Below are 14,441 nucleotides of genomic sequence, written 5' to 3'. Positions count from 1 at the left end.
TAGCCTCTCCCACCCACAAACACCACCACAACACACAGTGCGCTGAAATGTAATAAACTAGATCCATACTGTGGAAATAACTATCCACAGTTTGGTATGTTTTAAGGTACAGTTGGTTTTGCTTAAAATCAAAACAGTACAGTACGTCCGTGGTTAGCGGGTCCACAACTACACTACACACTACAGCTGAAGCTTGAAGTGTAGCTAATGTGTGCCTCCTAAAAATTATAATTACACCAGCTGCTATGGTTATAGATATCACGTGGAGACAGCAGGGACTATGAACTAAAATCAGAAACTTGTGACTGTTGATAGTAGAGAATGGAGATAATGTTAAATAAGGTGAAGAAAGATTCAGCAGCCTCTAGTGAGGCTAAACTGGGACACATTATAACTGATTAAGAAAACCATGTTTCTCCCCAATAGAAAAATGAAAAAGAAATGTGTTGGCATTTGTGATGAAAGTGTTTAATCTGTGCCAGCTCTGCTTATATTTCACTTTCTTCTTCGTTCTTGTTGATATTTTAAAGATGGATATATTGATTGTCATCCCCTCCCTTACACAATGAGCCTGTAGACACATGTACACAAACACACACTCTATGCTTGGTAGGCGTGGTATACACAGTGGTATGTACATGAATGTCTGTCAGTTATGCTGATCACACAATATCACAAATGCAGGCCTCTCTCTCTTTCTCTCTCACACACACACACACACACACACACACACACACACACACAGTGTATTTAGATGCATATACACTAACACACAAACATAGCTTGCTCTCATTTCACTGAGAGCCTCCTGAGTGGTGACTGTTCCTCCTCTACAGTAACCACACCTGCAGGAGCCGCAGAGTTGAGTGTCATTAAAGATGCAAAATGAAATAGTTTCAGATTAATGTTCTGCAGTGGGAGCCTCGAGTACAGTGAAGGAGGTCCTTATTGCCCCTCTGTAGGTAGTAAATATTCAGTGAGTGAAAACACAGACGTCTGCTCTGTTTATCCTGTACCCATCAAAAATGACTTTTAAAGGAGTCGACAGCACACACGGTAGACGCATTGCATCGCAGTGGTGCTGAGTCAGTGATTTTTGTTGTTCTACCAAGATTATATCTGTGATGATGTTATTGAAAAAGCACAATCGTATTTATAGCTAGGTCACTGGATTCATAAATACAACTGGAAGTAGTAGCAAATGGAGAAACTGAAACTGAGAGATCCTTGGTTTTCAGAGAGTAACACTGCACTACACTCACTCTGATCCAAGTTACTGATGGAGCCTTTAAGAGAGGGAGAGCTCATAAATCAATCAGTCTGTCTTCAGAAAACAGGTTCTGCTTTTCTTACTTTTCCACAACATTCATTCACATTATTTCCTTGTGTTTCTTTTATCTATTTATTTTTTCCTCCTAATCTATGGTGTTTCAGAGCAGGGGTTTTTTTCCCTTCAGAATGAATCAGTAACATTAGCTATGCCTTAGCTTTTTAACCTTAATTTTGTCCAGTGTATGAGTAAATAGCTGCAAAACTAATGACATTCCCATCAGCCTCATTAACACGCTGAACCAAAATGGTGAGCATGCTAAACACTGAATTGATAAATTACATCATTTGTGTTTGAACGCTGGTGAGCAGATGAGGGAGAGCTTCCATGAGATGAAATTACCTGACAGGCCCACAGGAATCATCAGACCTGCTCCTGAATAAAAGCTGTAAAGCATTAGAGAGTCATCTTTTTTCAGTGACTATCAAAGCGAGTGAGACTGCGGTAACTTCATGGTGTAATTGGATTTCTTTTTTAATCACCTCCTGTTTGAAAGCGACACCTGGTAGCACTTTTCCTCAGAGCTGAGTGTAAATGAGGGATGAATAATGGTTCATGATGATGTGACTTGTGCTGATAAAATATTGCATCAATATGTTATCATGGCGATGGGATTGGAAAGACTTCACACAGATGTTGGAAGAAATGATGGAACAGATTTAAAAGGAAAGCTCATTATTTTGTTGCTTCACATTGTCTCATCAAGTTGTTTTCTCTCACCCTCAAAAACGCAAACACAAACCTTTTGGATAAAGATTAATTGTATGGCCTATTTGAAATGACAGAAAGTCTGAGCGTAGATGTGTTGATTATATTGGAAAATTTGAGTGTTGGATAGAAAAGAAACAAGTAAGCAGGAAAGAAAATGACAAGGCAGAAAAATAAAAGAGTGAAGCTAGTGCAGGTATTTCGTCGCCAATGAGGGATTCAAAAACTAAATTGGAAATTCTGGGCATTCAGCATAGTCAACCTGATGGGGGATTTTAAGTGTAATTCACAAGAGTATCGTTGGACATGAACGAACAAGTAACAACAGTGTGTGTGTGTGTGTGTGTGTGTGTGTGTGTGTGTGTGTGTGTGTAGTCCGGCCACATTAATCTTCATGGAGATGTTTTCCACATTAACATAATTGTAAAAACAGACCGAATCACTGGATCACAACAAATTCTGCATGAATCTTACATGTCAAACATTATAGCCTACACAGTATGCGAAAATCTGGGACCTGGTACGTGAATGTTAAAGTGTCTTGGATTTTTATTCTTACATGCGTGTCTGTTTGGTGTGTTACAGAAAGAAATGTTGCAAGGGCTTCAAGTTTGTGTTGGGCCAGTGTATTCCTGAAGGTAGGAAAAACTGTTTGGATATCTTGTGAGTAGTGTCTTGTGTGTTTCTGATTATTTTGGAATTCTCTCCCATCATGTCCCATAACATTTTTTGTCTTTTAATGTACTTGACTCAACTTTCTCTTGTTTTAACCTCACTGAATATTCAATGATCTGTGCCAGAAATGTTGCCTGAAGTTTCAAGATGGATGTGAGATTCCCTTCTCTGTGTTCTCTTGCTGCTGTTCTCATTTCTTGCTGTAGATTATGACGTATGCGCTGGTGCCCCCTGTGAGCAACAGTGTACTGATAATTTTGGTCGGGTGGTGTGCACCTGTTACCCTGGTTACCGCTATGACCGGGAGCGCCACAGAAAGCGAGAGAAGCCCTACTGTCTGGGTGAGACTTTGTACAACATCTCATCAATATAAGTCCCTTTTAAAAGAAACAAGACGATGCCTCGTGTTCTCAGATGTTTAACAGGGGAAAGTCAGTTGGAGTCAGTCAGGAGACCTGCACTCATTATGTATACTCTACTCATTTAGGAAAACAGTCATCAGTAGTGGAAGTCAAACTTCTTTAAACAGTCTCTAAACTGGCTTGGTCTGGTGATTCCCATTTCAAAACCTAACTTGGCAAAAAGCTTCACTCAACTGCAATAAACTGCAGCACAAAGTTAAATAGGATTGCCTGGTTTCTCCGTTCTAGTTCAATGCAATACATTGCTATAAATTAATCTGAGTAACTGTAGACAATTTTACATTTTTAATCCCACAATTCATTCATTGTTGTTAATTTAATGTATTTTTTGACATTATCATGTTATATTTAATCAGAATAGCAACTTTGTTGTTTCTTGATGTTTTCATGTCAGGTTTCTTATGTAGTTTTTTAGCCTTTCAGAGTTATTTAGTTTCTCTGGATCAACCTACAATGCCTATATAGAGGTGGTTAAAATAATTCATATTCATTCAGTTATAGTCATATATGTGGAATATTGACTAGATGAGATGAATGCTGCAGCTGTGTAGTACACTGTTCTATCTATAATTTGTGCAAACATGGTGGTAACAGAGTGAAATTGCATGACTTTACTGTCCTTTAAAAACCACAAATTTTCAAAGCAACAACTTTTGATGATGTTTAGAATTAAGAATTTTTTCAACCCTTAAAGATACACTTAATCCTTGTGTTTATGCCACCAGATCTTGAGATGCATGGTTTCCTTTGGACAGCAGTGATAAAATACTTTGAGTTTAGTTTGCAGATGCTGTTGTGCATTTTAATGGGCTCTATGTTATCTTAACTGACATGTTGTCTTTCTTTCATTTGCTCGCCCTCTCTCCTTTGTCTCTCCCTGTCACTGCAACGTATAGACATCAACGAATGTGCGGACAAAAACACGACTGTGTGTTCTCAGATCTGCGTCAACTCTGTGGGGAGCTACAGGTGTGAGTGTGAGAAAGGCTACTTCCTGGAAGAAGATGGGAAAACATGCACCAAGGGGGAGAGAGGTGAGAGGACATTTTCTCTTTATTCAAGGGCACATCTGACTGTGATGTAGAGCTGACCACACATTGTTATTTGGTGTTTGTGTGTGCGTGGTGTGTGTGTGTAGAGAGAAAAGGGGGTACTGCAAACATAGACACCTGGTAGTCATTACACATCCCAGCTCCTTGTGCATGTCAGAACAGTTCTGTCTCCCAAACATACTGTGGCCCCCATGACTCCTGGTCTGTTCTGATTTGCTGGATGCATTTGAGGAAAACATCACAAATGGTCCAGACAATAATAAAGTCTCTTTTTTTTTTTTGCCCCAGCTTTAGTTTCCAGTGAAGCGGTCAGAGGCTGTAGATTTGCTACTTCCTCCCATGAGTTTATCTTCCATTACCTACTAAAACATTTCAGGAGAAGCTGGAGAGTGAGAAATGATGGTTCATATAGCCATGCTCCTGCTTTATGTTCTGCCTTGTAACACAGTGGGGAAAATGGTGTCCAGACACTTTCACTCATCCATTAAATATATGCAAGCTCAGAGTAGGGTCCATTCTGCTACAGGCCACAGACAAGTCTAGCAGAGCTAGTCAGCTTTGTGCTTATCATCATGTTTTTGCTTTTTACAGGATTGTGGAAAGTATATTGCTTAAGCTTAATGTTTTAAAGTGGTGGGTGAATACAGGACGGTAGAGTGAATGCGGGTGGAGAGTCAGGGGCAGCAGGGATGTGAAGTCTCACAAATGAAAATGATACAGACATGTGACTTGCCTAAATTATGTTAAGTCTGTCAACTAATTAACAAAGTAAAGGGCCATTATGGTTTGACTTTTTCTGACCTTGGAAGATTTTTTGAAAGAAAATGTTTTCTGGTGACGTCTATGACAGAAACACTTTTTTCTCCAATTCCCAGCAGTGCATCTCTTTGAGGAATCTGACAATGTGATGAATACTGGAACTTGCTCAGCCACCTGTAACGATTTCCAACAGATCAAGATGTCTGTCATGCAGCTTAAACAGAAGGTAAAGGCCACAAAATGATAGCAAAAAGCATGTATACGCATTTCTATATTAAAATATAAGATGGAATCCATTAAATGTACCTGTAATACTGCACTATTTTTTATCTTAAATCATAATCTGCAATCCTGCAGCTTTTTCTAGTTGTTCCACGGTTGACTGCAGAAAGGCTCCAGTGAGGATAAAACACGCATTCTTGATTTAGGTGAATGTAAATATCTGCAGACCTGCCCTTGTTCTTTATTACCACCTAAAGGTCTCGCTTTATCTCCAAGGAGTTCATACCTGACGGTATTTCAGAAACAACAGCAGCCAGATTTTTTTTATTTCACAACTCTCTTGAGATGCATTATAACGCTTTATTAACTCATAAAGAAAAATGCTGAGGAAGTTTCCTTTACTGTAGGTAGTGGATTGTAAGTGTGGGCTGGTGGGCGGTTTGTGTGAAAGCAGTGGTGTAACATTTACCTCTGTGTAATCGCAGGCGTCGGAACCTATCTGAGCACGAGTCTGTCAACAGTGGCACTCAACACCTCTTGACTGTAACACATGATATATTGCTTCCAGCTGTGTGGTTTGGTGCTCCCACAGCTGTACTGTATACCCCCTTTTCTTTTTCTTAATGTCAACACATTAAGAAAACACATTGAAAATACGATATATGCTTACGAAACTTACTAACACATTATTTCAGAATAAGATTATATTCTAATTTATTCATATCACAGGAAGGTTAGAGTTTGAATTTAGGATCACACTGCAGTTCAGACACCTGTGCCCAAGGTCATGGGCCCCAGTCTTGCATAATACTTACTGATCAGCAGGTGAACCTGTGTGTGTGTGTTTGTGTGTGTGTGTGTGTGTGTGTGTGTGTGTGTTTGTGGGTGTGTGTGTGTCTAAGCATATGCCTGAACGTCTCTGTGCATGAATTCTGATTTGCTGGCCTTTGCAGCATAGCAAGGTCTTTTGCGTGTTTCCCTCTGGGATTGCTACATCCACATGATGTTACACAGAGATCAAAGATAACTTTTTTTCCCAAGGATGCCACTTAGCATACAGGGCAGGAGCTCTCCTGGTCATGCTGAATAATGTAGAGGGGTTTGCCTGGCCCTCCATCTGTCTGGGTTACAGCTTGTAGCATGGTGCAGATGGAAGATCAGCTTTCATCTTTGCCAGGCTACATAATTTTAACATAATTTTACTTGAAGTTGGTCCTTCAGTGTGTAATTTCCCTATCTTGTTTGACAGTGCACACCTTATGAAGCATTGTATGTAAAACCATTATAGAAATGACAATCAAAGGACTATGTTGTGCAGTTATGCATTTGGATGTTTGATATCTTTTCCAAATAAAGGGGAAAAAACCTTATCTATAGGTTTCTATGTTGGCTATTTGATATATTGTTAGTTCCATTATTTGTAGCTGCCTTCTTGTTGACATGTTCATTCAGTCGTTTTGATCTGCTTCCTTTTTTAAGATGGCCATGCTGTCAAGCAGTGCTGACGTCCCTGAGCAGATGACCAGTGAGAAAATCCTGACATCCTCCATATTTTTACCAGGGCCTCCAGGTCTCCCTGGCCCTCCAGGTAAAACACATAGAGCTAGAATTAATAAACTGGAGTCAGACTCTGAATAAAGACACTGGCCTGTGTCCAGCAGGGATAGTATAAGAGTCTATAGCCATGCTAGCAGCCCTTAGACTCTACTTAGGCACAGCTGTGCTTTAAGCTAAATGCTAAAGTCAGCTGACAATGACAATGCTAATATCTTGATGTTTAGCAGATATAATGTTCTGTGTGTTAGCATGCTAATATTTGCTAATTAGCATTAAGAATTATTACCAAGGGAAGAGTCAGGGGGTTATGACAAAATTTCATGGCAATCATAGATGTTAAGATATTTCAGTCAGGACTGACTGAAATATCACATCTGACTCACATCTCTGAGCCGTACCACTAGCATGGCTATAAAGCATTTAATCTATTCTGCAAACTCTGTGTTGTTTTGCTGTGATAACTTCAGTTATCTCATCAACTAATACCAGTCTGGATTATTTTAGGAGATCCAGGACCAGAGGGCCCTCCAGGATTTCAAGGACTATTGGGGCCCCCTGGCCCTCCTGGTCCCAGGGGCTTGATGGGGCCCATTGGACCCACACCAGATCTGTACCACATCAAACATGGCCCTCGAGGACCGGTGGTCAGTTGATATTTACAGTAATTATGTTTAAAGAGACTCCGCATTTTTTAATTTGTCATATTGCTCATATTTAACAGTGCAGGCTTCTGTATCAGTATGAATGTGTGTGTCTTCTGACTGCTCTGATTAATTTTAGGATACAGTAAACCACGCTCTTATGACCATATTTGCCTTTATTCTCTGTTGGTTCACTTCCACACTTCTGCTTTGTGTCACAAGGCAGAATTAAAAAAAGATTTTACGGAGTTCCGGGTTTAACTCACCAAAGTGATTTGGATAATTTAGTAATCCTGCATCGTGACACGAGGCCCAGGAGAGCGGTGAATGACTTATCTGTATGAAGCAACCAAGTGTCTCATGTTTCATTTGACACATTTCAAAAGCACACAAAGCACAACCTCTTATGGTTGCCCTCGTCTCTGCAAGGTGAAAAAGGATGACACATGGTAATGGTAATGGCAATATCAACAGAGAGGACTGAATCCTTCCACAGCTTTAGTTGTTTTCTTTGGCTTGCTGTGTTTTTGTGCAGCACTTAGTCTTGCCTGTGAGTGTGAACCCTGCGTGTTGCAGTGTGGGATCTTAATCAAGAATGTGCAGGATGTGGCAAATGAGCCTTTTTTCTTTTTTCTTATCTCTTGTATTATGCAATCTCGTTATTGATAAATCAAACCATCAAAACCTGCAATCAGTCATATCACAAGTTGCATGATGCCAAACCAAGACATGTGGAACAGTGTTTTTGCACTAGAAAACTATTGCTTCTATTGTGTGTTTTAATTCACAGCTCTCTGTATTCAGACTGGGTTAATACATTTAATCAGCGCACATGCTGGTGAGGTCTGACTAAGAGGGAGTTGTCCTCTCTCCACACAAAACTCTGATTAAATTCTGAGCACAGTTATGAGGTTTGGCAGCCAGGTCACATGTGTTTGACTGCATGTGAGGGTTTCAGAGACGATGAACGTATGTGACTCAGAGGCTTGATACTGATCTGAATATTGGCCCTACTCCTTATACCATGCCGTCACGCCTCTTTAATGATGATTATCCCAGGAAGGAGATCAAAGCACTCTCTACCATCGAGCTGAAGTCGCTCAGAAACGGCCTGGGGGCATGCGCACAGTTAATCTTGGATGATCTGTTCTGGTGGAGCGCGATGAAGATGTCAGTTTTGTGTTCAAAAAAAGATTTAAAGTGAATGTGTGTGTGTGGATTGAATATTAACACATTTCTGTTTGGGTGCAAGATACATCGCCATGTCGTGTATGTGTGTGTGAGCGTCACCCGGTTGACAGACAAATAGACAATCACATGCTTGTTTACATCTGTGGGCTGTTGCCAGATCCAGTCCACCTGACTTTGGAGTGTGAAATTTGATTGAAACATAAATAAAATGCTTTTTTTTTTATTTAACAGGGTCATCCAGGAGCACCAGGAAAAGATGGCCTTAAGGTGAGGTCAGGTGCTATTTTGTAATCTTATCTTGTCATAGCTGTGTATTTTTTTTTCTTTTCGATAAGAGGCAACAATTTTAGGCAAAGTCTCTTTATGAATTGCTCTCTGTAGAGCTGGGGTCCGGTGCACTACCCCTCAGGCAGAGGAGTCATAGATGTTGGCAGCAGAATTTGACTCTTGGCTGACTGAGTCCTGTCTCAGAGGAAAGAAACCAAACAAAAGTTGGTGCAGAAAGTTTGAAAGTACCAACTAGATAGATTCGGCTCAACTGCCAACACCATGTCTGTCAAAAGATATTTCTCAATAGCTGAATCACTTCTCAGCTCCTCCAGATTTGTGCAGAGTGAAAAGAACAAAGCAGGTGCCAGGACACTCACAAATCCTCAGCTGGATGCTGCTCAGGCAGAGTTAGTCCCTGCAGACGATAGGAGTATTTAACTACAAGTTGATACAAGTTGAGAGAGGAAGACTAATGTACCAGACAGTAGTTTTACTGTATGTACAATATGAACACAAGTAGAGCATAGTTAGTTGGTATATGTGTGGCCATGTACAAATAACTACCTGACTGTGGATACCTCTGGGTTATTGCGATTAATTGGAATATCATATGGATTATACAAAGAGAGGCTTTGGATTGGCTACTGGGGCGTAGTAACCGCTCTTCAACAGGGTAACTGGAATGTTTTTCTCTGCTTCTCTCCTGGGAGGCCTAAGGCAAAGTGTTAACAAAAAAGAGGCTCCATCAGATGGGAAAGCCTCAGATTAAGGAGGCACAATGCAGAGCCCATCCTGGTTACAGTGAGATTTGTGTTTGCATTTTTCACATTTTTGGCATTCAACCAGATTTTTCTCTCTCACTTTTGTGATATTCAGAGACATGGAAATCAAAGGGCAGCTGAAGTCAGGAGAATACAGTCGCATCGTCTCTGCAGATGACGCCTGTCTGTTTTGCCCTTTCAGACTTTCTGCAGTGTGCTTTGGAATCGCTGCAGCTGAGTTAGACATTGGCCAATTCCCATTTAAGATGGGAAGTAAACCAGTCCCAAATAAAGACTTTTAGCTGTTGTTTGACTAATATGAGCCTTATCTAAGACTGAGGCAACAATGACAAAAAACAAAGGCCTATTGAAAGTGAGAATTTGAAGCTCTGTGATCCTGCAGGACGTCAGAATTTAGACTGACAGCAGACAGTTGAGGTAGCTTGGGTAGATAATATGTAGCAGACTCTGAGACATTATCAGAACTAAAAATTATCATTTATTAGACAGGAGTCTGGTTTAGATTCTGTAAAAAAAAAAAAAATAGCTTGTAGAATAAGATTTGCAATCTGTGGCTAGTCATGGCCGACGTATTACAGCATTGCGTTCTGAAATTCAGTGGAGATTTTGTTACTTGTCATCAAGAATGGCCAGTCATCCATGCCACACTGACTAAAGAGAAGTATGAGGTCTAACAGCTTGTCTGTTTGCTTAGCTTGCGGATCACGTATGGAACAACTTAGGTGCATCTGCCTTATTGACACAGTACCTCGCTATCCGTTCAGTACAGCTGGGATGTTTGTGTGGATAGATTGGAGGGTGATGGTAATCTGTCTCTCTGAGTTACAAATCCAAACCATCTGCCAAAACACTCACAGCCCCGGTGTGACCCTGAGCCTGGCTAACAACCACAGTAGTCAGGTCAATGTGTGCATGCTACCGTAGGTCAACAGGCTGCCATGAAACTTCATAATCACGCTACTCTTACATTACGTTAGTATTATATGATCTGCACCTTTTTTTTTTTTCTTGCACATACACACGACACAGCAAGGATTGGTTTGACATGTTGTGTTGACAACACAAGTTAGGACAGAAGACTCATACCACTTTCATGTCTCTATGTGTTAACTACTGTATAAAGCAGGAGCAGGGATTCAGTTAGCTTAGCTCAGCTTAGCATTAAGACTGGAAGCAGGGGGAAACAGTAAGTGTGGATACACCTACCACCATGACTCATTAACACATTGCATCATCTTTGTTTAATCCAAATACAAACCAAAATGGAAATGGAAATGAAAAAACCACAAGTTGTGTTTTTACAGGTTGGTGTGTGGATTAAATACAGAAGATAAAACATGTTTATTAGTGAGATTCAGGTGTGAAGTTTATGTGCTTAAGGCACAGACATAACTGTCAGTAAGAAAGCAACACATTCCAAAGATGTCAAACTATTCCTTTAACTGGCAAAGTCACAATACATGTTTCTTTAAAAAAGTTCCCCAACCAGAACATTATGAATTCCTTTCATTCTTTTTTTCCACTGTAATTCATCTAAACTAAATATTTGTTTTGTTTCCCCAGGGGGACAGAGGAGCTCCTGGGCCTGTCGGACCACCAGTAAGACTGGCTATCTATACTGATGCCACACTATTGTAACTTGTTGCTACAATCCAGAACAAAAGTTAAAGTAAAGAATGACTGGAAAACAGACCACTGTGGACTCTGGACATTAAACGGCACAGTTAATGATACTGTCAAACTCAAAGTAAATAGTATCCCGTACAGAGTAAGCATTATCATGTTGGATAAACACTGATGGTGCTAATGTCAACAAATCATGAGGAAAAAGTTCATTACTCACTGGCCACTCTTTGTAATTTCATCTTTCCATAACCTTAATTTAATTCATCTAATTATATTTTTAAAAATAGATTCACTTCCTTATTTGTTTTTGTTCTACTTGACTCTCAGGGCCCTCCAGGCTCCTTTGATTTCCTGCTCCTTCTGATGGCTGACATCCGCAACGACATCGCTGACCTGCAGAGCAAGGTGTACGGTCGACCGATGCACTCCCCGGGGGAGGAGTTTGCTGCGGTCCCCGACACCTGGAGAGAAAACCAGGACAGTCTGGATACAGGCTCGGGCGAGGACTACAAGGAACCTCCACCTCGAACAGGAGGAGGGGCCAAGAGGAGTAGGAAGAGGAAACCAGCGAGAGACAGAACAGACTTTGACTGGAATATGTAAAGAGGGTGGATTTAAATACTTTATGTCAGGTGTAAATATTGAAGTGGTTTGCTTTTTTTTTTATTTAACTGTTTATAAACAGAATGTACTGTATGTCTTTGGATCACAGATGTTTATTTTTGTATGATATACAAGATGATGTGTGACTATTTTTTAACAAAATGAGTAGACTGTGCAAATGCATGATTTTTTTAATTTTATATTTTCAGAAACATATGGTTCCTTCACAGCACATTAAACAAGTCTCTCATGAAAGACATTTGTTCCTCCCACTGTATTATTCTGCTTCACAGAAACTATAAGAAAGTGAGCCACCAGATACATAAATGATGAACTGACTGAATGTTGGACTGGAGCATTGAAACTGCATTGGGACTCTGCTGCTGTCTAGTGCTGCAACTAATGATTATTTTTATATTATAATATTTATATTACACTTTTTCATCACAAGCCAACGGAGCGGACAACAACCTGACTCTGTGCATTTAACTTTATTAGCCTGATCATTTTTTTTTTTTTAATTAATTTTGCAAATATGGAAAGGAGTGACTTGCCGGTCACAAAGCAGGCTGGTTATGCCTTATTATTTATTTAAGTCCAGTAAAGACAGTTGTTTTTTTTTTTTTAACTCAGCTGCTGCATGAAAGTTGCTAATTCAGAGTTTCCACTGTTGGACAAGGGTCTGTTGCTTCCCATCAATGAAATGAAATGAAATCTAAAGCACATCTAAACTATGATAGACATATTTAAACTAACTATTAATTCAGTCAACAAAAACTATCCTCTGCTGCATCCAGGCAACAGTTGGGTGGCTTTGTGGATGATACTGTAGTCGTCTGAATTTCTAACATGATTTGATTCTATCCTCCACCAGAGGGAGACCTTCTCAAAGACAAAGATCCAAAGCACTGACATTTACAAAAGTCCAGGCAACTTTGTTATCAGGGTTTCTGCAGTACCGTAACAATGGGAAATAAATGAATCACTGAGGAAACCCTCACACATTACAATATGCTTAATCAGTATATGAAAAGGATAGATTCCCAGACTCCACTGACTTCTCAGAAGAAAACAGAAACATAACTATTGCAAATGATGGTACAACATCAAATTTAAAGACTGGAATAGTAATGGGCTCTGTAATGGAAAACAGTGTTGGAAACTTGAGATTAATATGTATGTACTATATGTAGGGGGGTTTTCTAAGCCTAAAGACTCAGAACATTTATAAAAGATTTAGAGACAGTAGATTTATTTGAGTTAGATGGTAACTTTCAGTCCTTCTATTAAGCTTTTATAAACAGTATACAAGCATTTCATGGTGGTTTACAACATACTACAATGCAGCTGAAAACAGGACAAGTGTTTATTAACGCACAGTATCCGTCAGCAATTATAACTTCCTCTATAAGATATACTGTATTTCATGTTATTATGTTTTGGTATTGACATTCACTCTGTGTATACACCAGCCTTCACTGGATGGATGCCCACATGAGAGGTTGATAAACACATAACTACTTAGGATTGTAGGATTTATTAAATGTTTGTATACTGATTACAAATGCTAAAGAGTGTCACATAAAGTGTTAAACCAGCATCACTGAGAAAATGCCTTTCAAGACCAATAGAATTATACATTGTAACATTACACAGTTTCTTGACATTACCCAGAATAACTGGCTCTGGTCGCCTCACTAAAATACTGAGGGCTGTGAAGTCATAGCTGGAAGAGGCTGAACAGCTGCTGGGCCTCTGAACTGAGAATGAGGTTTTGGATGTCGCACAGCCTTTTCTGAAGTCATAGACTTTGTAGTTTCACTCCTCTTTGTTCACCTTTGCCTCTGTTAACTGTAACTTATATTTATCTCTCTCTGTGTTTATTTGGAAGAAGAAAAAGTTGCAGATATGATCTCGGGAGCTTGACCAAAACAAGGTGATGTCACTTTATTTTGATGAATAATGAGACCATGCAATAAAACAAAAAACAGCCCTCTCAAGAAAACTTCAGTGTCATTTATCAGCTCCCAGATTGTAACTGCTTTCCAAGTATTTCATCAGCCACAACAGAATAAACTGATTCACCACATCTGTTAAGCAAGTGTGGAAAGTTTACTTTCCTTTCATTTTACACATTGTTTTGTCTAGTAATAAAAAAACATTTAAATATGATTATTTTATAGCAGCAACAGGCCGGCATGTGTAGAAAAAACAGAAAAACATGCTGCAAGGATTATTTTAAATTAGTTTCTACACTGTTTTGCATCAGTATTGCCTAATAAAATGCATGCATTATGTGAACCCCATTTTCTTTTAATAAGACTAATTTAGTAGTTTTTCATCCCTCAGTATATTAGACAGTGACAGTCATTCAGTAACCTAAGTCCACTAGGTGGCAGTCATTTGTCAGTCATACACAGCATGCACTGATGTATGACTACACCCCTCTGAATGATGCACAGCACACTGTGTTCAATGAACTCATTAAACTTTGCAGTGTAGTTCACAGAGAAGCACATGACAATAATCAAAACACAATCATGAATAAAAGCTTTGTGGACATGTTCACTCAGCGTGGGTAATGTCTATTTTCTTATTTAAGT

At 39.6% G+C, this 14,441-nt stretch overlaps 1 protein-coding gene across 1 annotated transcript in view; it reads left to right on the top strand.

The window, feature by feature from the left end:
- Window positions 1-12,288, top strand: part of ccbe1 (collagen and calcium binding EGF domains 1) — a 32,636-nt gene extending 20,348 nt beyond the window's left edge. Inside the window, exons 3-11 of the mRNA XM_056404235.1 lie at window positions 2,624-2,676; window positions 2,920-3,054; window positions 4,032-4,169; window positions 5,063-5,172; window positions 6,648-6,756; window positions 7,230-7,369; window positions 8,789-8,824; window positions 11,173-11,208; window positions 11,563-12,288. Coding sequence (XP_056260210.1) covers window positions 2,624-2,676; window positions 2,920-3,054; window positions 4,032-4,169; window positions 5,063-5,172; window positions 6,648-6,756; window positions 7,230-7,369; window positions 8,789-8,824; window positions 11,173-11,208; window positions 11,563-11,838 — 1,033 coding nt within the window. The 3' untranslated portion in view covers window positions 11,839-12,288. The remainder of the gene's footprint in view (window positions 1-2,623; window positions 2,677-2,919; window positions 3,055-4,031; window positions 4,170-5,062; window positions 5,173-6,647; window positions 6,757-7,229; window positions 7,370-8,788; window positions 8,825-11,172; window positions 11,209-11,562) is intronic.
- Window positions 12,289-14,441: the final 2,153 nt, after the last annotated feature.

This window comes from Seriola aureovittata, chromosome 18 (genome assembly GCF_021018895.1).
Source record: "Seriola aureovittata isolate HTS-2021-v1 ecotype China chromosome 18, ASM2101889v1, whole genome shotgun sequence".
Classification (NCBI taxonomy): domain Eukaryota; kingdom Metazoa; phylum Chordata; class Actinopteri; order Carangiformes; family Carangidae; genus Seriola; species Seriola aureovittata.
The sequence above is the reverse complement of the archived record's forward strand: the minus strand, read 5'-3'. Positions and strand labels throughout refer to the sequence as shown.